Here is a 27,578-nt window from a genome sequence, read left to right as displayed (position 1 = left end):
CTGATAGGTAGAGGTGCTGATTCAAATGAACAGTGACCCTATGCTCTCCTGAGATCTTCCCACTGGAGCAGTCTCATGTGTGATCTGGCCCGTTTCAGTTCCAAGTGCCCTTTTGTTTATTACCAGTGCAATGGCAGTATGTGACAGCTGGAAAACCCTTGACGATACTGGTCTCTCTTTGTACAGAGTATGCACAGCCACTGGTGGGAGGAATTGTTGGCACACTTCACCAGAGATCAACCTTTAAACCTGAAGAAGGAAACGAAACAAGCTATGCTGATATGGATCCTTACAATTCACCTGAGCAAGAGATTTACCATGCCTATGCTGAGCCGCTACCTATCACTGGACCAGAATATGCAACACCAATTGTGATGGATATGTCAGGTCATCCCGCAGCTCCCCTGGGCATTTCTACTGTATCTACTTTCAAAGCTCCAGGAAATCAAGCCGCTCCCATAGTTGGGGCATACAGCAAACTTGTTTCCAGATCAGATAGTTCATCGCCTACTCGAGTACTCTATGACACACCCAAAGGAATGCCAGGACTCAATCCCACAGATGAGTTGGTATACCAGGTACCACAGAACATGCCACATTCCACAGAGAATAAAGAAGATGTTAGCTAGAGAATGTGGCTTTCAAAAATTAAATCCTTTGGAGATCACTTTGGAGATCCGTTGGAAGAAAAATGTGTGACTTGGTGGGAGCCCAGAAAAAATGAGTCAATTGCCCTTTTGAGGGTCTGTACACAACTACTGCTTTCCTGTTTATAGAATGATGGGCTTTCCATTCACTACTGATGGGCACTACATTTTTTTGCTAGACAGGTGTGAGAAGCTTTCAAAGATGCTGAATCGCTGAGTGTAATTACATGTTCCAAAACAGATATATAATGTGCCACTATAGATATATAATTAATCAAAATGATCTATGGTCCATGAGCCAAGAAAAGGAAAGGTACTATTCTGGATATAGAAAAAGTCACTGAGTCCCAACAAAACAATTGATATCTAGCAAGGCTTCACATTGTAAAAGTAAACTGATTATTGTGCTTCCTGTAACAGGAGGTTAGTGGCAATTTTAAGGAAAATTGATCCCTAAAATTAACAAGAGTTTCCTTTTTTTGATTTCTTTGATGAAATCAATTGGTAGTGTAGAAAATACCTGGAATCTCTGGCAAGCATGACTTGCTATACATTAGTAATCACTCTCTGTTGATCCCTTGGAGTAGTTTTGTATGAATGCTGTTCTCCCTACTTTTTTAAAATATGAGGGTGCTCCTTGCCATTTCCTAGGGAGGTGAATTCCCTAAAGATGATACATTTGCTAAAATTTGTTACAGGGCTAAAAAGGGCCTTACTGGGAATCCTTGGCTCAACTAAAACTCTAATTTCTAAAAAAAAATGCCCCAAAGCCCTCCAATGATGGCCTCAAACAGCAGATAAAATATTTTATTTAGGGAAGGATAAGTTCACTTCTGTAAAATATAAGCACACTGGCATCATTGCATGTAGGTTTTTAATGTAAATCAGGGTGTCTTTACATGCATAGATGAAAAGCTTGGTTTTCCCAATATGATTTTAGGTATATGCCTTAAGAAAATGCATATATGCATTGATGTCATGGAGCCTTCTGAATGTGAGATGGCGATTAGATTGAAATATAGCAATGTTTAAAGTATTGGCATTTGATCTACTATATATTGCATAAAAATTATCTTTTTCACCCTTAGATTCTTCAAGTTCAAAATTATCATACCATTTCATTCGGGACTAAAGGTATTTCACCTTCTAACTCCTAGTGAGATTATTTTTCCAAGGTTTGTATACTTGAAACTAGTTAGTAACTTTTGTGCACAATGAGAATTGCTGAAAGCATAGTTGTATAACCTACAAGCCAGTCTCCCTTTGGCCATGCTTTAAATGTGTATATATTTTTTACAAAGCACATTAGGGTGACATGAAAAGAATGCTTTGTTTTTATTGTATTATAACAGCACTGTAGCGATGATGTAGAACAGATAAATGTGATATCCCCTCTATACGCAATAGCCCAGTTTTATGGACTTCATTATGAACATATAGTTCAAAAGAATATTGGGTGTTATCCCGTTGTGTTCATCTGCTATCAGCAGATTGTCCACTTGCAGAATGAGACATTCTCCTTTCCTCTCGTCCTCTGCACAGACACCAAATCTTCAGAGAGAGAGAAGCTGGCAGGGGGTTAAAGGGTAAGGAAGCCAAAATCCACTTGAACTGTATTGGATACTGCCCATTTCTATTTTTATTGTGGTCTGTATTGTTGAATGCACAATATATCTCAATGTAGCTGGCTGGAAAGGTAAATCATGACAATCACAACTCTTAAATGTAGTTAGTACTCCTTAGCCCAGCTTTCTCTAGCCTGGGGCCGCTTCGGATGTTGAGGACTGAAGCCCATAACAGCTTGAGAGCAACAGCCTTAGTCCAATACTTAGTTTCAGCAGTATGGCATGCTGGTTCGCTCTTGTGCTTTGTTCCATTTATATTTTGTTTATTTATAAAAGTGATAACATAACTTATTTTTATTCTGTAAACTACGGTACACCGAGGCTAAATGTGTGGCCTAAGAAAACTTTCAGAATATGTGTATATCTAGACTCTGTTCTATGGCCTAGTCTATAATTTCTTGCTTTGTTTGGTCCAATGGATATGGGTACATATCTGCCAGGTTGGATTCAACGAAATCTATGTTGAATATATGACACCCTAATCGTGTCATTGTCTATCTCTGTTAGGGTCTCTAGACTCAGCTGTCCTACTCTTACATATCTGCATCTTTGAAAGCCATACTGTAGAAATAGCACATTTGCAACAGAGTGATTTCCACCTCCCGCCATTGCCAAAAGGTGATTCATTTCTGGAAGTAAAATTCAAGGGATTAACTCTTTTAAGTTCAGATGGTAGCACTTGTGCACCTTGCCAGTCAAAACATAGTTCCTTAGCTCAGTTATAAATGGTTATAAATGACTTCTTGGTTACAAATCGGAATCAGAACCCTAAATTCTTCAAAATCCTGAGATTGCAGTTGGATTCAGTGGCACACATCGAGCAAACAACTACTTGTAAACAGAATTAAAAACTATTACCTTTATTTATTGACAGTATTTATAAATCACTCTTCTGCATATGTTACAAGGCAGTGCACCAAATGCTACATTACAAATAGCAAAGTAAACTATGTCAAACTCTAAAATTAATGGCAGAAAAGCAACAGGAAAATAACCCTAGCTGATTTCCAAATGCCTAGTGGAATAGAACACAACCTAAGTTTCCTAGATACTAAAAAATCTTCTTAGAAATGTATTTTCTGCTTAGATTCTAAACAGATGGTAGCTATCTTTAAAGGAAAACAAGGCAGCAATCTTGTACCCACTTCCCTAGTTGTAAGCCCAGTGAACTGAATGGGGCTTGTTTCTGATTAAACATGTTATAGGGGTTGCGCTCTGAGTGTTTTAACTTGAATGTTGCACCAGTTAGAGTGGCTTGGTGTATTTGTACCACACCAAAGTATAGAATTGTGTATGTGTGATGTTTCTTACAAAAATGGACAAGTGTACATAGAAGAGACTACCAAAAGCCACGGTATGGCTGTTTTTCAAAGCTACCTGTTACTGGAATTGTGCACAAAAGTGTATATGCTTAGTTTGCAGTCTTGCAGGTATCCAAACCCACAAACCTTAGTACAAGCAAGTCCACCTCCACTGTATGTTGCAGATTTAAGCTTGCCAGCACATAAAATATTACAACAGTATAAAAGGAATGGTGTGAGCAATTGAATGTATCAAAATTAAATGGCCGATTAGATGAAAACAGCTTTCTTGATTTACTGCCCCTGTATTTTAGGTACTAACTTATTGATTCCTGAATGTAAGACACACAGCACAGGCAAGTATCCACACAAGTGTTTGGGGGTTTAGGCTCACTGTTGGTATTGTCTCAAGGTATGCAGAGGTGTCACTCGGCTAGTGCAGGTGAGATGGATGCAAATAAGTGTCGAGTGGCTGTTTTCCTAGAATGTACTTCCTTACCTCAGCATGTTCTGTAGTCACTCTGTATATGTTGCTAGAATTTAGATAATATGAATAGCAATTTTTTAATGTATGTGTTAAAACCTTTTAATAAAATGCACAATGTGGAACTCATGATTCTTGTACAGGGAAAAAAGTAAGCAGATTCCATTTTGGAGCTTAATGTTGCTGAATATCCCAGTTGATGGAGAGTCAATTACAGCTACATTTTGACAAACACTTTCTGTTCGGCAAATAGAACAGTCCTGATTTTATCTTGCTACTGTTTGTGGACATGAGAACCTCAGTGGCAATAAGCAGGTAAGACACAGCACAACAGACTTACATATTGTTCAGATGATTCAGAGCAGCCCAGTCCTATTGCTTACTTGTGCAAACAGGCTTGTTCTGTTCTACCCCATCTGTCTTGATAGCACACCGTTAAAAGAGCGCTGATAATTTTTGAAAGGAGTTATCTTAGTGAACCATTCCCCCCCCCCCTTGATTAATACTGGAACGATGGTACAAGACAGATGAGTTCTGTTAAGTACATCTTCACAGAATGCCTAATTTACATAATTCATTGCCATAAAATACAGTGGTACCTCGGGTTACAGACTCTGCTAACCCGGAAGTAGTACCTTGGGTTAAGAACTTAGCTTCAGAATAAGAACAGAAATTGTGCGCCGGCGGCAGCAGGAGGCCCCATTAGCTAAAGTGGTACCTCAGGTTAAGAACGGACCTCCGAAACAAATTAAATTTGTAGCCAGAGGTACCACTGTATGCTGATAGCCACATGTTTAGATAAATCTACTGAGATTAGCTCTATATAGTGATGGTCACCTAAATAGAAGCCCCAGGTTCAGAGGCAGTATTTCTCTAAATACCTGTTGCTAGTTTGGCAAATCATCTTCTTTGGCGTTCACTCGTAGCCGAGTAAGATTGTCTTCCATGAACATGGTCTTAACAATGAGTCCATAAGTGCCTGTGGAGGTCAATTCTGGACCCACACATCCTTCCACAGTGGGGACATTGGTTTCCGGGCAGGAGTTGATCACAAATAGCATAGTGTGGGGGGCTGTTGTCTTCATGGGGCTTCTTGGAAGCATTTGACTGGCTACTGGGCGACAGGTTACTGGTTCATAATGGATCTAGCAGCTCTGCTTTCGCACTCCTTAACCACTATGCTGAGAATTATATAGCACAAGACTAAGAATGCACAGCGCACGTGGAGCTAAAGCCCCACAACTTTGCACCAAGAAAACCCAGCATGTCTCCTTCCTTGTCATTAATACTTCCTTGTCATTAAAATCCACAGAGCATTTCTTAACAAGAGGGATTTAACTGCAACTTTTTTGCTTTAATTCTAACTTGACATTGCCTGGCGCTTTTTAAAATTCCCTCCTGGTGGCAGCTGGCTGTGGTGCCATTTATTGCTTTATCTCCTGAAGTGTATAAATGCCACTGCATGCTGCAAAATAAATCACTCTTTAATCTCTCAGAGGCCAGTATTTGGGAAAGCTGTATATAATTTTGGTACAGAGCTTTTCAATAAGAAAGATGAACTAATGGAAATAGACATTTTAATGAGCAGATTCATGTGTAACACTACTTACACTGACAGCTTCTTCCTTTTTAAACTCTACATTTCTTGCAATGTGCTGTTCTGCCTATGACACTTTCGGGAACAGAGTCACTGCCGCAGAGGATGTGCAAGAGGCCAGGGATCCACATGGCTGTTACCTGAGAACTTGCGTGAACTTTTAACCTAGCTGTAAACATTCATCAGACCAAATGTACTGACATAGTTCCTAGCCAAGCATTCATTATACTAAGTACTAGATGAATTCAGACAGGAACTCAGCCCATTGCTGCGTGAGCCGAGACTTCACAGACTCCTTCCTTCAAATATTACTGTTTCTAAACTTCTGCCTGTGTTCTACGTAAACCATGGTTTGCCACTGCATCCATGCGCCATCTGCAGAGTGATTTTAGCAAACCATTTGCCTTTAAACAAGGTTCCAAAATCCAAAACTGTCTTTTGGAGTCCTGGTTTAAGAGCAGATGATGGTGTGCTGAGAATCGGGAAGGAAATTTAGGTATCTCTCAATTCTGGTCTCTGACTTGGCAGGGCACTTGTACTATTTTTAGCAAGTAAAGGGAACCGTCCTATAGTCCCCTGCTGGGGTTTTTCCTGGATTTCAAGTGAGCCACTGTAAGGATACAACTTGCCAGCAGTGTCACTGCACCAGTAACTGTGTAAGCTATTCCCAGAAAAGGATTTCTTCCTCCGCTCCATGTTACTGTTGAGAAGACCACCTGCTTTTCTCCTTTGAACTTTGAAACTGGGAAATCTGACAGGATGATGTTAAAGTTTTATTAACAGTTTGGAGCATACATGAGTATTGAAAGATGCCGAAGGGTTAGGTATTGCTAACAAGATTAGATCCATGATTTTTGTTTTAGCACCTACAATGCAAAAGGCATATTTAAAAGGAATATATGTAGTTTTTCACAGTTTACTCTCGTTGCAATACACATCTTCTATTCATGGGACACTACCACTATTACCAGCCTTTTCTAGTGGGGTGCTCTACAGAAGGTTTGAATTGGAACTCCCATCTGCTTCAGCAGCCATGGCCAATGGTCAGGGATAATGAGAGCTACAGTCTAAAACATCTGTAGAGTACCAGGTTGGGGAAGACTGAGCTAGACAAACAGAGATCTGCATCAGCCCACTGTATGTTTCCTCCACCCAAGTGACAAGCAGAAGCTCTCCTCAAAACTCAGCTACATTTCACAATGAACTGCATGCATTATTAGCCTGCCAGGTAGCACTCTGGCTATTACCCTCACCGTCTACAGAAAATCTGCCAATTATAACCCACATACCTAAAACATGCAGAGTATAAAACATGACACAAACCCACACAGAAAGGATACTATAGGATATTTGTAGCCTGTACATCCCTGCTGGGAGACCATTTACAAACTGCCTGATGCGACTGAGGCGACGGTAAAGATTCTTGAATGTAGGAAAGGCTGATACACGCATCCAGATGATAAAGTCTTCATTTGTGTAGCCATTATTCTCTTGGTTTGTTTCATCTAATAAATATACTGGTTTTTGCCAGTAAGGTGGTCTAGCCGTGCCTGAGATAGATGGGGGGGGGGGGGAGTGAGAGAGAGAAAAAAAAATGAATAGCTATAGGTGAACCAGCTACCCCTAGAATCATAGAATCACAGAGTTGGAAGAGACCACAAGGGCCATCGAGTCCAACCCCCTGCCAAGCAGGAAACACCATCAGAGCACTCCTGACATATGGTTGTCAAGCCTCTGCTTAAAGACCTCCAAAGAAGGAGACTCCACCACACTCCTTGGCAGCAAATTCCACTGTCGAACAGCTCTTACTGTCAGGAAGTTCTTCCTAATGTTTAGGTGGAATCTTCTTTCTTGTAGTTTGGATCCATTGCTCCGTGTCCGCTGCTCTGGAGCAGCAGAAAACAACCTTTCTCCCTCCTCTATGTGACATCCTTTTATATATTTGAACATGGCTATCATATCACCCCTTAACCTACTCTTCTCCAGGCTAAACATGCCCAGCTCCCTTAGCCGTTCCTCATAAGGCATCGTTTCCAGGCCTTTAACCATTTTGGTTGCCCTCTGGACACATTCCAGTTTGTCAATGTCCTTCTTGAATTGTGGTGCCCAGAACTGGACACAGTACTCCAGGTGAGGTCTGACCAGAGCAGAATACAGTGGCACTATTACTTCCCTTGATCTAGATGCTATACTCCTATTGATGCAGCCGAGAATTGCATTGGCTTTTTTAGCTGCCGCGTCACACTGTTGGCTCATGTCAAGTTTGTGGTCAACCAAGACTCCTAGATCCTTTTCACATGTACTGCTCTCAAGCCAGGTGTTACCCATCTTGTATCTGTGCCTCTCATTTTTTTTGCCCAAGTGCAATATTTTACATTTCTTCCTGTTAAAATTCATCTTGTTTGTTTTGGCCCAGTTCTCTAATCTGTCAAGGTCGTTTTGAAGTGTGATCCTGTCCTCTGGGGTGTTAGCCACCCCTCCCAGTTTGGTGTCATCTGCAAATTTGATCAGGATGCCCTTGAGTCCATCATCCAAGTCGTTGATAAAGATGTTGAATAAGACCGGACCCAAGACAGAACCCTGTGGCACCCCACTAGTCACTCTTCTCCAGGATGAAGAGGAACCATTGATGAGCACCCTTTGGGTTCGGTCAGTCAGCCAGTTACAAATCCACTGAGTGGTAGCATAATCAAGACCGCATTTTACCAGCTTCTTTACAAGAATATCATGGGGCATCTTGTCAAATGCATTGCTGAAATCAAGGTAGGCTACATCCTACTATATATTTCTTATAGTCTAACCTTACTAGTGGGTAAGCATGCCTCAGCCTTCGCTGATATGGTGCTCTCAAGATATTTTGGACAATTGTTCTCTTCATTCTTGACCACTGGCCAGGCTGGCTGTGGCAGACGGGACCTAGAGTCCAACAACACCTGGAAGGTCCAAGGTTCAGGAAGTCTGACCTAAGTAGTCTAAACAAAGGGTCTTACTCCCTAGTAAGTGAGTACTGAGTTATATGCAGCCATCACAGACACACTTATGAAGGAGTATGTCCCACTGTTCAGCGGGGCATGCAGGATTGCCTTGTATGTCAAGCAATATACCAGGAATGTAGCTTCAATAAAGTTGCTTTTCCAGTATGCATATAAGTTGGAGCAGATTTGCATCCATTGGCCCTGCTCCTGACCTCAGTTGAAGTGGGAAATTTAAGCGTAGTTAACATCAATATTGAGGCATCTTTTTAACCATGTTTAAAGCGAAAGTGCACTGCAAATGGGCACATGTTCTGGGAAGGAAAGGGCACACCGTTTTGTGATGGTGTCCGAGGTGCTCAGCCATGGTGGAAAAAAATCTGATGCATTGGCCTTGAGAAAAGGTAGCTGTGCAGCATTGGCAAAGGCAATGAATAGTTGTACTTTAGACTATATATATATTATGGAAATGGGTAAGGATTTCACTGTTCCATCTGCAGGAAAACCATTTCTTCTGAGTACTAAAATCTTTCCCAGGAACCAGCTCAATATTTTTCCATGTGAAAGCTATGGCTTTGGTTGGGTTACATTGCATCAGGGATGGGGTTGTCCTTCCAAGGGCCACTTCCCCTCTGGCGCAACCTTCCAAGGGCCACAGGCAAACAGGCAGAGCAACAAGTGAACGATTCACATTTCTACAGCAGGTTAGTTTCTTCTGTCCTCCATCCAGACAAGCAAGAGGCATTTACTTGTTTGTTTAATTTAATAAAAATTATATAACACTTGATTGTGGGGGGAAAACCTCAAAGCAATGGATCAAACCTCAAAAGCATGCTCAAAGTTCAAAGGCACATTCCAGTCGGGTAAAAACACTTAGGTCTGAAGCAGAGCTAGTGAAAAATGTACAGGAAAGATTTCCAAGGGCCTCATAAGAGAGGCCTGCGGGGACAGTTTTAGAAAGCCCATTAGCTGCATTTCAAAAACTGAAGAACCACCTTTCAGATAATGGGATCATTCTTACCATCAAATGCAGAAGACAAGTTGTGTGCAGATGGATTGTGAAATTTCACATTTTTATCTGTCCACCAGGCATTCCCTTGCTTCAGAAGTGGGACTTTGACAGCCTTTACAGAAGTAGGATAGTAGAACAGCTGTATTGTGTCTGTATGGAAATTAGAAACAGTGATTTAATGCTAAGTCAGTATTGAATGCATGTAATTTGACTATTTTAGCTGATTCAAGACAATATGTTCACATCCACACCATACATTTAAAGCACGACATTAAAAAACCTCCAATGGGGACTGTGTGATGACATCCTTACATTTCTATCATATAGAGGGAAATCTTAATTTGCTGCAGTTCGAATAGATAATGAAGACTGCATATTCAGGTAAATATTATCAGATGCACGTAGCACTCACCATTGAACATGCTGTTTGCAATTGCACCACATGGAGCTATAGGTGTCCCGTTTTCATAAGTTGCAAAAGGTGCACAATTGCTGTTCTGAATCTGTATTCAAAACCATAATGCAATTAGGAGCACATTTCTCTGAAAAATCAAGCCATAATGTTAAAGAATGCAGCTATTCATAAACGGCAGGAAATGTGTTCTGAAAAAGACACGTCTTTTCATCTGGTGATGAAAAATCAATGGGGAAAGACTGTCACACCATGCCAGGGAGTGTATTTCCTAGTGTGGCTGCTAACAGTTGGCCAAGGACTCTCCCTCTCAAATGTTTACATTGCCCACCTCACTCAGCATTACATTGCAAAGTCCAGACAATGAATGGCAAGCACAACATTCCTGAACCAGCTAGACTTCTTTCTGGTCAATAATATATTAAGAATTACTACCCTTAAAATGGCATCATGTGATTAAAACAAACATCAGAAGTACTAAAAGAATTTCAAACCACCTTACGTTTGCCTTCCGACCCAATAGTTGTGCATCTTTTCTGGAAAGGACATAGCGACGATGGTTCTGATAAAAATTATGCAATCCATAGTACATGAAGACATCACCCTGCAATTTTTTTTAAAGGGGCAACATGTAGGAATTAAAAAATGAGTTTCGAAGCTAAATCTGGCAAACTATTGACAATAGCTAATATGAAGTGGGACAGTAATTTGAATGTCCAAGATCTAAGTGCCATCAAAAGCCCTAGAGATCTTTGATGGGCAAGAATTGGTGTGACTCCAAATCACTAAGCCCAAGAGACAAGCCTAAATTGTTACTTTATTGGTTTGTGGAGTAAGGCTAGCCATACATAAATGAAAATGATCTTCTCTTCCGATTACTCCACAAGGTTTTCCTCTAACGTTCATAGCTTGATGCGCTCGTGAAACCAGTCAAAACAGCATAGACAAGCTGCTCTGATTGCCTGACATTATTTCCACAGAGGCAGTTCACATCCTCAGCTGCTGAATTCAGCACTGATTGAATAAACTGAAGGATAAGCTCCTGAAAGATGGGCAGGGATATGGGAATCAATCCCTAAGGTAGGGTGCCAGATGCAAAAGAAGACAGGGCTACTGCACCTTTAACAGAAAAGGAAAATTTGGCAGGTGTGGCCTGCGTGACAAATGTCCTCTTTTTGCATCTGGTCAAGCTACGCTAAGGGTTGTAGCCCTAGTCACTGAATGACAAGAGCTAACACACTAAAATTACTTAAAATTGGCTAGATGCTAAAAGTTGTTGTTGTTGTTTAGTCGTTTAGTCGTGTCCGACTCTTCGTGACCCTATGGACCAGTGCACGCCAGGCACTAAAATTCTAAAAGTACAATAGGGTGTAACTCAGCCAATAATTGAAACACTGAGGTTCCATTGATTTTACAGTGAGAATTATGCATGTGTTTAACACACTCCCATTGAAATTATAAAAGTGTTTAACTCGGCTAAACACTCACAAAATGTTTTAAACATTTCAAAGCGTTTACTTCAAAATCATTCTGGTTTCCTTAGGTACAATTTATTTTTCTTTATTCAATAACCTTAAAATATTCTCCTTTCCCCCTGTATGTTGTTAATTTTAATGCTGCTCTTGTGTTGCTTATTAAAAAAACCCCAACCTATTATTCACTTTTCCACAATCACTTACCTGCATGCTTTCCTGAAGTGTGAAGTTGGTGAAACACAGGCATTCCTTCTCCCAGTTTGATGAGTTTTCACGCAGCTTTGAACAATGTGAGCATATCTCGGAATAATTAATCTGCCAAGAAACGAAAGAAACAGGCCAAGTTATTGTCATCATTGCAAAAGGAGAACAAGGTCTCCTAGCTTTAAAGGCTTTACAGTTTGGCCTTTGCAGATTTCCATGAGATGGTCAAATGTGACAGGACAACTAAATGGCCTCAGAGGAGCTTTCCAGCTAAGACAGCAATGACATGCCAAGATAATGTCCTGAATAACCCCTTTGGAACATCCTTCCCCCTAAAGTTCTTCAAAGTCCAAGCATCTTCCACTGGTAAATACTATTTCTATTTAGTTGCAGCCCACTTTTAATGTGTACGCAATCATGTGTTTTTAATTACATCTATTCTGCAAGAGAAGCTTGACACTTATTGTGGTTAATAGTACTTCTGACTCATTCTTCACCAGAACATCTCAGAGTAGATTACAGCATTTAAAAACACAACAGTTAAACAAACAAACAAACGAACAAACAAACAAACAAACAAACAAACAAACAAACAAACACAACCCTTAAAAGAGTAAAAAACACCCCTGTGGAGAACAGGCCTGGAAGCTTATCTAATGGCACCCCAATATTTATTGTATTTGAAATATTTGTAACTCACCTTTCCACCAATGGTCTCAAAGGCAGCTGGTCTACAGATACAATTTAAACAAGACCATTGCCAGGTCCATCTGTAGTCTCTTCAGAATGCTCAACTGTTAAATAGTCTGGAGGGTCTACCTTTCCCAACTTCTCTAGACAATGGTAGACCTGTTGGTCCAAAAGCCAGTTCAGATATTCTATCCATTCATTTACTGAAGCTGCTCACACCAGTGTAATGCTTTTAAGTCTGGCCTCAGATCACTACCTCACTCCCTGGATGTTGCAATGCTCACCAATATAGACTACTTACATTATTGATTCCTTTGCGAAAGAAATAAAGAACATAATAGCCAAAGTGGGTATTGAAGTCAGGTCTCTGGGAGCCAAGGTCAGTACTTCCACTTTGGGGATTGCACCAAAATGTTTATTTTATGGCTTTCGGATTAATGAGGACATCATATACAAATGTTATGAAAATTAAGCAAAACAAAATAAATACACTGTAAATTTCTATTTCACTTATACACAAATACAGTCTACCAATATTGTAATGCATGCTTTCTAGCACACAATGAAAACAAACCTTTATTTCTTTGACTCTTGTCGCAGCCAATAGAAGTACAATTCCCATTACAAGGCAGAAGAGGCTAATGATAAAGAAACTTGGGAGGACGAGCTCTGGGGTGAGCTGGGGCTTCCAGGCTGGGAGCCTCTGTTGTTTATATGCAGTATTATCAGGGCATCTCGATGGACGGTTTGGTGAAACGGTGCTCTTTTCATTCATGTTGATGCCGGACAAGTCTTTGGCTGGCCTTTGTGTCGTACCGTAAAGTATTTTTCATCTGTTGCTATCTACTTAGCATTTTTAAGAACCTTGGTAACTTCCTGGAATTACTTATTAACTTGATCCATTTGATTGGGAATAACGCCCTCCTTGTACTTTATTGTCATAATCACCTTTAGCCAGCCTGTGCCATCCTCCTGCTGGTGTACTTTAACCTGACTTATATCTGGCAGCTTCCTGCACCAGTCACTGCTTCCTGCACAAGGCTGCCACCCTTTTTGCTGTTATTGATGTTCCACACAGCTTAGGACACAATTTAGTAGGATCATCTGCATTGGTCTATTTGGAAATCTTGCATGCAGGGTGGTACATTACTCCTCAGATTTTCTGTCTGTCAAATTTATTAGCTGACTTAATTGCGTTTTTGTGATGACCAATGATTTTCAGCATATAAATTTTACCGACTGACACAACTTAAGGCTTCCCTTTCTCCCTGCCCTCACAGATTCCAAAGCTGCATTGAAACTGAAGTAAAAGGGCAGATTTTGCTAATAACAAGTAGGGTGAGAATCAAGTGATAGACAATGGTTATACCAGCTCTGCATTTTTTCTGGGGCCAAGTAAGCATCCTACTCACAAACAGCATCCATTTTGCTTCAAGTTTCCTGGTCTACATATCTGCCATAAGAACGAGTGTTTGCTACCTGATACTTTGAATTCACAGTGGCAGATTCCAGATTACAACGACCTATGGTAATGATATTAGTAACACAGGGGAGTTCCCCTAAAGAAAAACAGGAGGGGTAGTTATCCCTATACATTGACAATTTATGATCACTGGCACTGATCTTTAAGCATATTTTGGAAATACTTTAGCCATGGTTCTGCCACAGTACAGGTGATCTATTGGAGGTTACTTCGTTCCAGAAAACTGAACTGTATTGATATGCAGAGCTGCAGAAGAAAAGCTCAGGAGACAATACTATCATCATTATTAACAGTAAAAATTTATATATTTCCTTGAGTGTTTTGTATACATGTATCATGTTAATCATTGCAACTGCTCTTTAAAGCAAGCTGGCACTATTATTTCTAAACTGCAGCTTATTAAGCTGAGATATATATGTATACCCAAACTGGCCTGGAGGCTCATTCAAGGATTCCTAGTGAGCTTGTTGCTGAAATGAGATTCCCCATGACACAGTCTCTTACCCACTAGCTTATACTTTTGAGTAAATCTTTTAAGTTAATAGTTACTTTATGTGCTGGTGGAAAAATCTGTGTTGACTTTCGATTTCATATTATACGTGAACATTTCAGTAGAGGACTCCATACAAAAGCCAGCTTTATTGCAAAAGAATTAAGGGTGACAAAAGGGTTTTCCACTATATGCATTTCAAAATTAAAAAGCAACCTCAACGTGGGCAGACTGAAGGATGAGTTGAATTCAAGGGCAAACATATCTAAAAGAGTCCCACTTTCACAGAGCCCTCTCTGCACAGTTTGATCAGTCCCATTTCCAGAAGTTCAATGGTTTCTTTCCTTATCTGAAGAAAAAATAAAACATTAGAGGTTACCAAGGCAAGCACTTTCATGAGGCGAGGTGAAGAACTTTGCCTCAGGAGGCTAAACTGCCCATTCCTCCCCACCCCAGCAGTTGTCAGCCCCACTGCAGCTTCACGTGTGCCACCACTGTAACGCCACCACTTTCCTCACCACAAAAGCCATGGCCAAACTGCCACTGCATCATGGTGGCAGTGCAAGTGCAGCTGCAGATTTAGGGTACAGTTGCAGTGGCTGGGCCAGTGGCAATCTGGGCACAATGGTGTTGTCAGGGAGAGGGCCAGGATCTGTGGGGGAGCAGTAGGGCATTTTGCCTACAGTGGGCTGCCCTTGAAGGTTACTGCAAGACCCCCATGCAAACATTTATTGTGCTGTCTCTCTCACGAACTCACTTACTCCAGCCAGCTGATACCTTACCCTTCTCTTATTTTTAATACTGGCACAACACTCCCCTCATTAAACATGTACTTATGAAACACCATTGGTTAAGAAACATGCCTGCAAGCTTGCAGCTTGTCGCTTGCCCATGGCAGTTAGCAGTTCCTTCTGCATTAGGAGTTTGTCGGATCCACCACGCAAGTCAGGCTGGGCAACACTGTCTGCATGTGGGAGGCTAAGCAGACTAGTAAAAATTAAAAAATCTTGAGCTTGTCTGCAGGGAAGTGTTAACCTATACCTGTTTGAAAGGTCATTGGGGTAACTGACAGTAAATGATGTTTCAATTACAAGCATTTTGGCTGGAAAGCAAATTCAATAAAACTCACGGGTATATTAGTCATTTTGCCAGCTGCATCAGCTGCTACTGTAATAATTTCACATTGAAAAATGCCACAAGGGGGCACCTTCTCGCTTCAGTTATGAAAATTCATGGCAATCTTTAGTAGTTGACTTTTCTGAACATTGAGAAACCAACGGGCTTCAGAGTGGAAAGGTCAAACTCAACACTTAGTGCAAAAGAGGCGCTGGCCACATTCACACATAACAATTATCCTTGGGTTAATCAACCATACTGTGCATAGATTGCTTGCTAGTGCATTGGTCCTGATTGTTTTTGCTTCATTCTTCACTTCACATAAGCAAGTAAAGAAACCAGGAAGGGAAAAGCTGAGCGCTACTTCTAAATCCAAGATTTTGGCTTTTCAAAATAATAACAACAATAATTGAACAGGAATTATAAGTGAACAACATTTAAAGAGGGCTAGCAATCCTGGGTTATTAGGGTCAAATACACCACATCCCCAAATAGTCAGACATAACACAAAGCTTGCCCTTTCCTGGTTTGTTAACCAGCTTGTGAAAAGTGTGACAGAATGGATTCGCTGCACCAGAGGGCATCTCATGCATCATATGGTTCTTGGTGTATCATTACTGCAAATGTTGCTTCCATGTATTAAAGGGCATTTTCTGACCGAGGATGTAGCTAAGGGCCTGCTGTTTTGATAGCATATACAGAACAGTGTTTGCCATAAATTACAAGGTATAGCAATCAGCACAGTTAGAATCATAGAATCATAGAGTTGGAAGAGACCACAAGGGCCATCGAGTCCAACCCCCCCTGCCAAGCAGAAAACACCATCAGAGCACTCCTGACATATGGTTGTCCACTCACATCCCAACCCTAAACATACCCGAGGGATTAATACCAAGTTAAGTATGCTTTGGACTGTTTTAGTGGGATATAATCGTATTCTAATCAAGACAATCTTTAATTTGGGTTTCAGCAGCACAGGAGAAAATAGGTATAAATCATGTGATGCTTGTATATACATCTATGCAGTTGCATGTCAACTGTACTTTTTAAAATTTCAAATGTAATAAAGGGGGAAAAGTTTGCTTGGGAGCACAGCCTTAAAAGTACAATTTTTCCCACTAAGCTACCAGATTATGATCATATATTCACTTTACAGGATCAGATGATTTGCCCTATTATGGAATTGTGTTTTTTCAAAAGAAGAAACAAAAAAATTCCTTCCAGTAGCACCTTAAAGACCAACTAAGTTAGTTCTTGGTATGAGCTTTCATGTGCATGCACACTTCTTCAGATACACTGAAGGTAAGTGTAAGTTATCAAATTGCTTCGTCTCCTTAGGTAGAGGGCTGGAGTTAACAAAGTACATATGTGAAATCTGCTAGAAGAATTTTTGTTCTGTTCTCCAGGCTTACCTCTAACAGATTGTTGTTGTTGTTGTTAGACACTCTATTTGAAAATCCTATGGTCTGTAACTTTTTGAAAGCAGCAGGAGTACTCGCTTCTGCTTCTGCTTTCCTACATAGCTTATTTGAAAGGAGGTGTCAGAGAAATAAATAGAACTTGACTTTAATGCAAATGAATGCTTGAGGTGTTAAAGAGAATCACAGCAGGAAAGGTAAGCATGCCACAGAGCCTGAAGAGAGAGGCAGCCCAAGACATTACTGCATATACTTCCTCTCCTGCTTCAGTTAGACAGAGCCCTTCAGCACCACAGCACCAGGTAAAGACCAGCTGACCCATGTAGTGACAAGCCCATGTTCCTCACATAATGTGTGCAATGGCCCAGCATGTATCTCTTATGCCTCGGATTAGAAAACTAAAATTATGATGTGAGTTTGTGTAAAAAGTCCCTTTCCCCCTTGCATTTCTAGAATGTGAAATAGACGAATGTAAGACACCACACAGGCTTTTACTTGTTAAATATTATTGCTTGGTACCTCAGGGATGTCAATTAATCTTCTTAACTTCTGATCTCTCCAATTCCAGTCCAAGATGACATACTTCAAGGATGTCATGCTAAGACCATCTGAGGAGATAGTAAGAGACATTTGTTAGTAGCGTGACAAGTGCATTATCAAAATGATACTGGGCTTTTAAAATTCTTTGCTGCCCAATCAATCCCCAGGCAGTTAGTCTTTGCATATTGAGTCCTGCCCTTCTTGGTTAGTGGACAATAAAGAAAGATCCCTGCTGCAAGTTTCTGGCTATGAAATCAGTCCTGTGCCTATTCAATAGCTAAACACAAAAGCAGAATGGCCACTGGCATGCTAATCCCAAGTATCTGCCAGCAACTAATTCCCCAAACTTCTACTTCATAAAAACGCAAGAACTGTGCTTTTATTACGCTGATGATTTATTATTTATAAACTACTTTTCTGTTCAAATTCCCAAAGCGGTGTGTCATAAGCAGCATTATGAAAATGATGTAATGCTGGCTCTTGCTCAACCATTGTTAAGCGACTGGGTAGAAGCCACAGGGTTGCACACTCCAGCCCCTCCATTGTGCAAATTCCTGCTTTAAACTGCAGAAAAGGTGAGCACGAGCAACAATGGTACCCCCTTCTATAACACAAACCTTCCCGTACACACCGAGATCAACTCTGGAGACCCTCCTCTGAAGCTGGGAGAGCAGATGACAAGTGAAAAGGCCTTTTTGGGGGATGAACCCCATTTGTGGAATGGTCTTCCCAGGAACGCTCAACCTGATGCCTTTATAGCATAGGCAAAGAGCTTCACTGCAGTCTGACTGTGCTAAGCGCACTGTGTAGGTGTAAGCTATTCCTTTCCCAGTTTGCTTACCCACTTGTACGAAGGGATGAGTGAAAGGGAAGCGACTGGGCAGTGTGCATCTGTATGCAGCTTGTACATAATCATTGTTTATTAAGCACAGATTCTTGGCTTACTGTGGCATGCAAACACGGGCTGCCACAGATGATCAAATATACAGACTCATGAAACCATTCTTGGGGTGGGGAAACACTCTGTTTTCATTACTGCAACACAGCCTTACCTTGCTCTAAGAGTGCTTTGATCCTTCCAGGTGTCCCAACACCCACATGGATGACTCCTTTCTCCAGCATCTTCACCTGCTCTTGTATCTGTTTGATGGAAACAAAGAAGAACGCAGCATTTGCAGGAGGCGGGGGAGAGAACAACTATATACATTTCCAGTTCCTTCTCAAATATTTAAAAGACATCTGAAGAAATCTCTAGACCAACAGACATTTTGCATTACTCCATGGAAAAGAAAGGAAGCTAAGTGGGAAACTTTTCAAGGGGAAAAGGAAAGCAACTAAGGCCTACTAACTATAAACAGTATTTGTTTTCTTTTAATGTGCTATTCAATGCTTCCACCTTTTTCCATAATGGACGTTTTTCCACCACCACCTACAAACAACTGAAAAACCAGTGTGCTGTGGAACTAAGAAATGTACATCTGTATGAAGTTAACATGCATAATGTACTTGCCTTTATAAAGTTAGCACCAGACTGAATTTGCAGTAACTAGTCTAGGACTAAGCAGGGGAAATATACTTATTGGACACAGCTAGCACATGAAGGCAACCACACTCTGTATTTAACCATTTTGCTAAAGGGATTGTTACATCCCTTCTCTGCCATACCACTTGGTTTCTGTGCTAGATGAAGGAGGAAAGGCTTTTCCTCCAGGAGCAGCATAAAAAAAGAAGGTTAGCAGAGGGAGCTAGAGTGATCTTTCCCTCTTCCTCTTCCCTGGTAGAAGCCTTTCTCTTTTTTACTAGCCCAAGAGGCTAGTATCCCCTGTTTGTTGATCTCTTAGCAGACTAGTAATTGGTGGAAGGGGGAGGTAGAGGTAGTTAGAAGAGCTTTGAGACACCCAAAGGGCAAGTGAACAGAAAATAGTTATAGAAATAAACTCATCTCTTAACCGTGCTTACCTTTATGTGTTTTGCAAACATCTTCATCACCTTGCCATCTCCTTTGAATGCTGCCATTGACCTAGAACAGAATATACTTTTAAAAAAGAAAAATGGAACTGAAAAGAAAACGAGGACAGGAACTGATGTATTTCAAGTACAAAAAGAATGAATGCACCAGGGGAAAGTTTATTAAATTGTAATGATCCTCAGTGTTTCCAGCCCTGGGGAATGCCTGCTGAACTCCAGCCTACAACATGAGACACGCGTTCAGGTTTTTGTTTTACCTCCCTCCCTCCCCCCCCCCTCTCTGGTTGGCGAAATTATGGATCTCCAAAAGTTGTTGGACTCCAACTCCCATCAGCCCCTGCCAGTGAGACCAATAGACAGGGATGGTGGGAATTGAGAGTCCAGCAGTATCTGGAATGCCACAAGTTCTCCACCTCTGTTCTAGGTGGTAGCAATCTTGTACCTTCACTAATGATGTCAGACTTCTTGGCCTAGGGACATGATTTCTGCTTGAAGAATGAGAATGCTCAGGATTCAAATCCGGATAAACTTATGCAATAGGGGAGAAGGATGTACCTTTTACTAAAAAATATGGTGAAAGGGACCATAGCTCGGTGGTAGAGCTATGGTAAAGCAATGCTTTGTTTGCAGAAGGCCCCATATTTAATATCTTTATCTAAAAATACAAGTAGCTTCATCTGAAGCAGCAAGTAATGTAAAAGACCTCTCTCTGTGTGAGACTTTTAAGAGCTGCTGCTGATCAGAACATCCAATATTGGGATATATGAACAAATATTCTAAACTAGCATAGGTTACAGCTGTCATGAAAAATTGGAAAATTCAGAAAGTGCACCTTATGCGGCAGGGGGGACACCCCCCTCCAAAAAAACCCCATCTGCTATAATTTATTCTGTTCTTGTTGTTTAGTCGTTTAGTCGTGTCCGACTCTTCGTGACCCCATGGATCAGAGCATGCCAGGCACTCCTGTCTTCCACTGCCTCCCGCAGTTTGGTCAGACTCATGTTTGTAGCTTCGAAGACACTATCCAACCATCTCGTCCTCTGTCGTCCCCTTCTCCTTGTGCCCTCCTTGTGCCCTCCATCAGGGTCTTTTCCAGGGAGTCTTCTCTTCTCATGAGGTGGCCAAAGTACTGGAGCCTCAGCTTCACGATCTGTCCTTCCAGTGAGCACTCAGGGCTGATTTCCTTCAGAAATTTATTCTGTACACACCTATTAAAATGACCTCTGTCCTCCTTGGTGGTTTATCACTCTTCCCCTTCTCTTTAATAAAACCACACATATAAAACCAAACCAACCCAGGAAGGAGTGGAAGTGGTACTGGTGCAATACATTTGTAGCATCCCAATGCATTTGATGGAGACTAATCTTTTTAATGCTTCCCAGAACTAACAAGACACCATGTGCAACAAGTTAAGATGCTTTTAAAAAATGCAAAATGCTATTTTGGACTTGAAATATTCATGCTAGAGCTAGGCAAGGAAGCTACCAATGTAGGGAAGCTGCCTGAGCAAATACATCTGTGACTTTGTAGGCTAGCAGAGGACAGACAGTGCCCGGGTTTTGCCTGTGATTCCGTGGTTTCAGACAAAACCTCAGGAAAGGGTGCCAGCTTCTATTACATCGCTTAACGACATACTTGATGAGTTCCAGACAGCGAAGAGCGGAGCTGCAGATTATCATCATCACCACCGACTTCTTCTCCGTGTGGTTTTTACGGAGCTTCGCCCATTTGGGGCAGACTGCAGTGGGGAAGACGACATGCCGCAGGAGCAGTTATGCAAAATGTACAGCAATGACTAATTGCACGAGAACATGGTGCTTACGTGCCTACTGGCAAGCAGGCAAACTTTTAAGTTTGTTTGACTTTTGTAAAAGCCACATTGTAATAAATAAATTTCCAAAGCTACCGTAATCACTCCAGGCAGGTAGGTGAGCGTTAAACGGCATGGCCAAGCAAGACCACTGAAAATGTCAAGAGACACTGGACAAGCTGTCCCATCTCCCAAATGGCCATAGCATAATATTGTTTTGATCTCTTTATCTCTCTGTGTGTACGTGTGTATAAAACAAACACTACAGATTAGGTTCCACCTTACTCTGCTATATAATAGTATATTTTTAAAAACCACACATAAACCTAAATATTATAAATATTATAGAACTAAATATTGCACCAGTTTTATGACCACAATATATATCATTGTATATTATCCAAGTAATTTTTGTTTTTATGATTTGTATGTATACTCCATTTTTCTATAAATCTATCTGGCACAAGGACTCCCTTAGATATTTTCAAGTATGAAAGCTTGGTTTTAAAACCCTTCCAAACACTGTTCATACCAGTTCAGAACTGGGGAGAAATGTGATGATTTCAAGCACAAACCTGTTGATAATTGGACTGCAGTGAGTAAATGTGTATGTATTATTGGCTTTTTAATCATCAAAATTTTTATTGTCAACCACCACCAAGTACCTAAAGGAAGCAAGTTTGTTGCTGAACATTAAGAAAATAACCATTTCTGCTGTAAATCAATAAAGGACCAAAACAAACCTAATCTAACCACGTTAAAACAGGCAGTAGAATAAGAAACATTTTTATTTAGACTAATAATGGAAATCTGAATTTGATTATAATCCTTTAAGGAAAAGAATGGGCATGAGAGTTATATGCACACAACACCTTCAGACCAATGAGCTACTCACTTTCTTTCAGGTAGGAAGAAAAACTGTGGGTGAGGTCATTTGCAGGGAGGAAACAGGCATCTGAAACCGCAAGAGAATATTGTTGCTTGGTGCTAAAACTAAGACCTTTGATTAAATCTTCCAGGAAAGCTCTTTTGCCAAAAGCCATGTAAAGTGCTCTTTGGAAAGGCAGAGTTTCACAAGCACTCAGAGCTAATAACAAGAAGCTTTAAAGCGGATTAGCCAAATGATGGGAACAACATTTAGCTCAACCAGTGTTTTTCCCCTAGAAAAATAGGTGCTGGTACTGTGTATTCTTGAGTACCCCCTGAAAAAAAGCACTGAGCCCAACCCAGATTCCTTCTAAAATCATCTCGCCATACAGCCCACTCCTAACTTATCCTTAAACATAGCTTTGCTTAACCAGCTGTGCATGCTGCGGAATGTTTGCAGCTTTCTTTTTCAAGAGCTGAATCATTAACCAATACCACAAAACTGCACAATTCAACTATACAGAACAGTTCCTGCAACCCACACCAAATCCTGGTTCACCCGACAACAGCAAATGCTATACATTCTGTGTCTCCAGCGGCTAGCGGCTTGTGAAATCCTGCTGCTTACACAAGTATGTTATTGCTGACTTTCGTTAGCAGCTAGAGATCCAAAACATCTCCCCCACTCTATCATACACAGTTCCATTTCTTTCAATGCATTTTATTTTATTTAGGTATTTGTCTTTAGGAATTTACACTCAGCCATGCTTCCAGGGCACTTTACATAAAAAGAGATTATTAAACCATTGTTAAAGGTGAGGTGCCTGGAAGACAACCACTTAAACCTTGGTTTTTGATGTTACAGGATAGTACCAGTGAGAGCAGCAGACACTTGAGTTTGGTTTGAATATTCTGTTGCTCTTCACTTGTGGCTCTGTAGCTTTTGGGTGGTGATCACTCCTTAACCATAGTTTGCATGTCATACTAAAGTATGGTCAATGTTAGCAAAGGTTTATAAACCAAGAACAAACCTTGGTTAACGACTGACCTTTAACTATATTTAATAAATCATAGTTACTTTGCTCGGCTGGGATCAGAGTTAAATGTTGCAGCACGGTTTAGCGTGAACGAACCAGGCCACAGTTGTGTTACAAATTAACATTCCTATTGTTCTTTCTGCTGGTGCATCTTTTATAATATCCTTCATTGTATAATATATTTCATTACCTGGCAACTGTAATTCTTCTAATTCAATCACTGAACGTTTAGCACAAAAATGTTCCTTAAGAAGTTTCTGTAGGTCTTCAGGTAGTCCTGGTTTTGGAGATGATTTTGAAAGAATATCAGAAATTTTCTTCTAAAGAAACAGAAGAAGAGGCACATTCAGCACAGCGATTCCATCTTCACCACTCTTGCTGATAAATACACAGTTTTCTATTCTTTTTCTAGCCTGAAAACAACAGGTCTTAAAAAACCTTACATGTGGGACATCTTATGTAGCCTACATGGATTAAGACACCAGGACTTAGTCTAGAATACTTTAGATGGATATGGCAAAAGCTGTCTAAAAGCTGTTGCTTTTTTAGCACATTTAAACAGCTTTCACATATTTGCTCGTGCATATAGCTTCTGCAGTGGCCTGAAGAATGTGGAGTCACATCAAATGGGAGGCTTTTATCCATATTTCTCTCAACCATCCCCCAAATCTCTGCTCAGCTGTTCATCGAGTTTCTATGGGATTTTCCCAAACAAGCATTAAAAAAAATCTCCAAGCAGAAAGGGATAGCTGAACTGTTGTGCCTTCAAGACCATAGCACCATCCATGCTTACATTTTCTAATTCAACAAATTAAAATTTTCCTTTAAGGGCAGAGATTGTCTCCTGGGCAATTTTCAGAATGATCTTTTGCATTTGTTTAACATAGAATACATAAGCAGATAAGAATCTGACAAAGATCAATGGGACTTATTTCACTTAAAGCCGGGAGGTGGGGGGAAAGAGCACTATTTCATGGCGCTATTACATCATTCATTGAGTCACTCAATTCCTTCAGGAAAATAATGGTACTCTGGAGGGTGATGCTGATATTAACAAGAAATTCCATAACGGTAAGAACAAGGACACCTGAATATATTCCTTTCCTTCAAAGAGCTGTGGGAGGAAACGTTCTTCACGCAGGAAGTTTTATTATTTTGCTTCTAATTCATTCCAGATGCTAAAGAGCAAAAGGCTTTTTAAAAAGAAAGAATTGGGGGTGGGGACACAGAGACGTTTGCTGTTATTTCCTTACAGCGTGTTCATTCTGGGATTCAGGGCTATAATGCTACAAATATTGCTCTGGAAAGCACCAAAAATGAGATGCGATGTCAGTCTACAAAACCAAACAAAAACCTTCTAATGGAACATTTTTTTAACATGGATATTACATCCTTGCAGGAAACTTGTGAATATATATTCAAGTATGATAACTGCACCCAGTGCCTGTTTAAAACAGCCTGGATAGCTCAGGATAGAGTGGTGCTGATTATGCCAAGGTCGCAGGTTCAATCCCCATATGGGACAGCTGTATATTCCCCCATTGAAATGGGTTGGACTAGATCAGGGGTCGGCAAACTAAGGCCCAGGGACTGGATGTGGCTCACTGGGCTCGTTAATCCGGCTCGCAAACCTTGCGGACCCTGCCGCCTGCCTGCCCAGTCTCCGCACTAAAGCGGCGCGGCACAGAGGCTTTGCTGCACGGGGACTGACTTCCACAATGCTGGCGTGGCTTCGGATTGGCTGCAGGAAGCTCCCGCAGCCAATCTGAAGCCGCGGGTGCCTCTGGGCGGGTGGCAATGCTGGCACGGCTTCGAATTGGCCTCAGGAAGCTCCTGCAGCCAATCCAAAGCTGCAGACACCTCTGGGCGACACCCTCCCTTTCTTCCTGCTGAGGCGGCTGCGTATGGCCAAGAGCCAAGCAGGAGGAAGTGGCCGTGGCGGGGAGGCTGCCTCCGCCGCCCAGGCCAGCAGCATGGGCTCTGTGCCCTGCGGACCATTGGCCGAGGCAGAGGACAATGATGACGCTGCCGAAGACAAGGCGGTGTTGGCGGCTGCAGCATGAGTGGTGGCAGAGGGGTCCTTTTGGGAAGGGGTGGGTCCGGCCCCCCACAAGGTCTGAGGGACTGTGGACCGGCCCCCTCCTGAAAAAGTTTGCTGACCCCTCAGGGTCCCTTATAACTCTACTTTGCTGATGATCCTCAGGGTCCCTTCTAACTCTACAATTCTATGAAAGAACCTAAGAAGAGCTCTGTTGGATCAGATAGAAGGCCTAGGTGCCTGACACCTCCTGTTTTTTTGGATTCCCAGGAAGGTAACACAAACAGGAAGCTTATTTTATCCCATGTGGACTTCCAGACATGGTTGGCAGGCTGAGTTCAGCTTGGTAGGTCTTTGACAAGTGACTCCTGGTACAGAATTTGAGTATCTTGCATCTGCCTGTTGAATCAAGAGTAAAGATACTACGTCCGTGTTGGTATGTGCAACAAATTAGTAGAGCTTTAAGATAATACATAAGTGAAAAGAGTAATAGAACTTAAAAGCCTGGTGCTGCATTAACTAAGCTTTTTTTTTTAATACAATCTTATATCTGAGAAGTTGGGAGTTTTTGGCAACTGAGCACACCCATATATCAACTCAGAAAGGACAAGATCCTCATGTTTTACCTTCTCAATGGGAGTATGTTGGATTTATAACTTGCAGACAGTTATCCCTAGTGGTTTGAACAAGAGATTTTATTTATTAGCATTTTTGTAACAAGTTTAATGTTGCAATGTCTGTTTTCACTTCAAATATATTTCATGGCTATTCATGTTGTTCTTTAAATCAAACCTTACATGATACAAATAAGGCATGTCCCTTCACTGTACTCTTCTTGTATTAATTTTTGTTTAGACAAACCTACCCAGATATCACTTGCTTTAATTTTTAAAAAATGTTTAAAATTGTTGTATTGAACTGTTTTCACCAATAATTTTACTGTTTTAATTTGGACTGACAGTTTGAATTGGAGGTTGCCACAATGGGAGAAACAGGAGGCTCTTGGAATGTAATGCTTTGAACCCCTTTTATCACAGGATTGGGTTGTGTATACATGTAAATAAACCATATATCTGAAAGACACCATAGTCTCTGTTGTGCCTCATTGTACTAAAGGAAACAGAGACCCTGGGGTAAGTGCCTGGAACCTCTGGAACTGCTGTGCAGATTGGGGTGATATGCAAAAAACACTTCCCTACACTGAATTACTCAGTTGTATATTGAACAGGGATTTAGCTCAAATATATTAGTGGAGTAAGATAAAACAAGGATGGAGTTTTCTTGAATGAAATGATTTTCAGTGACGGAAAAATAACCATCAGAACTAAAAGGGTAAGGTGTGGGGATAAACTTTAAAGCTTTTAAAAAGTCATTTGTTTTGTGTTGTCTCGTAACAATTCTGAAGCATTTTATAACAGCCTCCAGAGAAGCATTTATGCTGCTATGTTGCAATGTCAGTTAGGTGTCAATACCTTTCTTCTTCTCTTTGGCTTTGCTTCACTTTTGTTTTTATTCGCAGAGTCCTCTTTTTCTGCACCGAGGAAACATTCTGTAGCCTGCGGATGGGGAAGGTGGGCAGGGGGAAAAAGGAAAAGAAGCTGAGCATTTGGGCTGAGTTACATCATCATTAAAAACACTTTAGAAACACAACTGAGCTGGTGTGTGGGAATTAAGCACATGTCTCGGCTGCAAGGATCTGCCAAAAATGAAAAGATTCTGGATCATGCTTGATCTGTCCAAATCAGCCTGGCCGTGGAAGCAAAAAGCAAACTGCAGCTGGAGATAAGCTGGAACTAACAACAGGAATAGGGCTGGTTTACCATTTAACAAACAAATAACTACTGGCTTCATGTTACATAATGAATGAACTCCATCCATTCTAGATATGGAATTTACAGCTGGTTAACTGCATGCTTTAAACACAACAGAAAATTAAAAGAACTTGGCATTAATTATATAGTGTGAAAAAGAAAAATGCACTCAGAAAGTGATTGTTGCTGCACTGTTTGCGAGCGACCTTTTCTCAATGTATAATCATGTCCTGTGCCTTACAAAACATCACATGACTGGGTTTTTTTTGTGGGGGTGTACATTTAAAGGAACATATTGAAAATCTGTTTCTGCACCCTGCCAGTTTAAGAGTATCTGATGCTACCCTTCACAATTTTCGCTTAATTTGAGGCCAAGAAGGGTCACAATGATTAGAAGCGATCTGCAATGGAATAAAGCAATTTATCTGACCCAAGGCAGCAACATTGAGAAGTGGTGTGTATCTGGTTATTGGGAATCAACAATTTGTTGGCAGAACCCTCCTCACCTGGCCTGCACTTCCAGAGAGAAAGGCCAGAGGTGTGTTTGAAGCATGCACTGTTAGGCCTTGCTGCCTGAAGGT

At 41.1% G+C, this 27,578-nt stretch overlaps 3 protein-coding genes across 11 annotated transcripts in view; 1 reads left to right on the top strand and 2 right to left on the bottom strand.

The window, feature by feature from the left end:
• Positions 1-14,758, top strand: part of DCBLD2 (discoidin, CUB and LCCL domain containing 2) — a 46,615-nt gene extending 31,857 nt beyond the window's left edge. For 5 of the 8 annotated variants that reach the window (XM_083736660.1, XM_083736659.1, XM_083736662.1 and 2 more), the window contains one exon: positions 187-4,186. In XM_083736660.1, coding sequence (XP_083592786.1) covers positions 187-629 — 443 coding nt within the window. In that variant the 3' untranslated portion in view covers positions 630-4,186. Of the gene's footprint in view, positions 1-186; positions 4,187-4,315; positions 4,373-9,965; positions 10,020-13,019 lie in introns of those variants that run through there. The other 3 variants (XR_014563591.1, XR_014563592.1, XM_083736664.1) reach the window with 3 other exon arrangements.
• On the bottom strand, positions 3,502-13,194 carry LOC310843594 (cell cycle control protein 50C-like; the record flags this gene model as incomplete). Of its 2 annotated transcripts, XR_014563630.1 has the most annotated exons (8): positions 3,502-4,656; positions 4,845-6,405; positions 6,995-7,204; positions 9,648-9,788; positions 10,051-10,141; positions 10,553-10,654; positions 11,730-11,840; positions 12,994-13,194. XR_014563630.1 is itself a non-coding variant. In XM_083737185.1 (7 exons), 7 exons carry the CDS (start codon positions 13,192-13,194, stop codon positions 6,221-6,223), a joined length of 1,041 nt encoding a protein of 346 aa, XP_083593311.1. In that variant the 3' UTR covers positions 3,502-6,220. The 2 variants fall into 2 exon arrangements, 1 of the variants encoding a protein (XP_083593311.1); XM_083737185.1 differs by having other exon boundaries at positions 3,502-6,405.
• Positions 14,522-27,578, bottom strand: part of CMSS1 (cms1 ribosomal small subunit homolog) — an 83,421-nt gene continuing 70,364 nt past the window's right edge. Inside the window, exons 3-10 of the mRNA XM_083737418.1 lie at positions 26,659-26,742; positions 23,339-23,468; positions 22,140-22,199; positions 21,070-21,172; positions 19,426-19,486; positions 18,519-18,606; positions 17,446-17,534; positions 14,522-14,741 (exon numbers count right to left, since the gene is read on the bottom strand). Coding sequence (XP_083593544.1) covers positions 14,658-14,741; positions 17,446-17,534; positions 18,519-18,606; positions 19,426-19,486; positions 21,070-21,172; positions 22,140-22,199; positions 23,339-23,468; positions 26,659-26,742 — 699 coding nt within the window. The 3' untranslated portion in view covers positions 14,522-14,657. The remainder of the gene's footprint in view (positions 14,742-17,445; positions 17,535-18,518; positions 18,607-19,425; positions 19,487-21,069; positions 21,173-22,139; positions 22,200-23,338; positions 23,469-26,658; positions 26,743-27,578) is intronic.

The sequence above is a fragment of the Podarcis gaigeae genome (genome assembly GCF_964106915.1).
Source record: "Podarcis gaigeae genome assembly, chromosome: 4".
In the NCBI taxonomy this organism is placed as follows: Eukaryota; Metazoa; Chordata; class Lepidosauria; order Squamata; family Lacertidae; genus Podarcis; species Podarcis gaigeae.
Note: the sequence above shows the minus strand (reverse complement) of the source record. Positions and strands in the feature narration are given on the sequence as shown.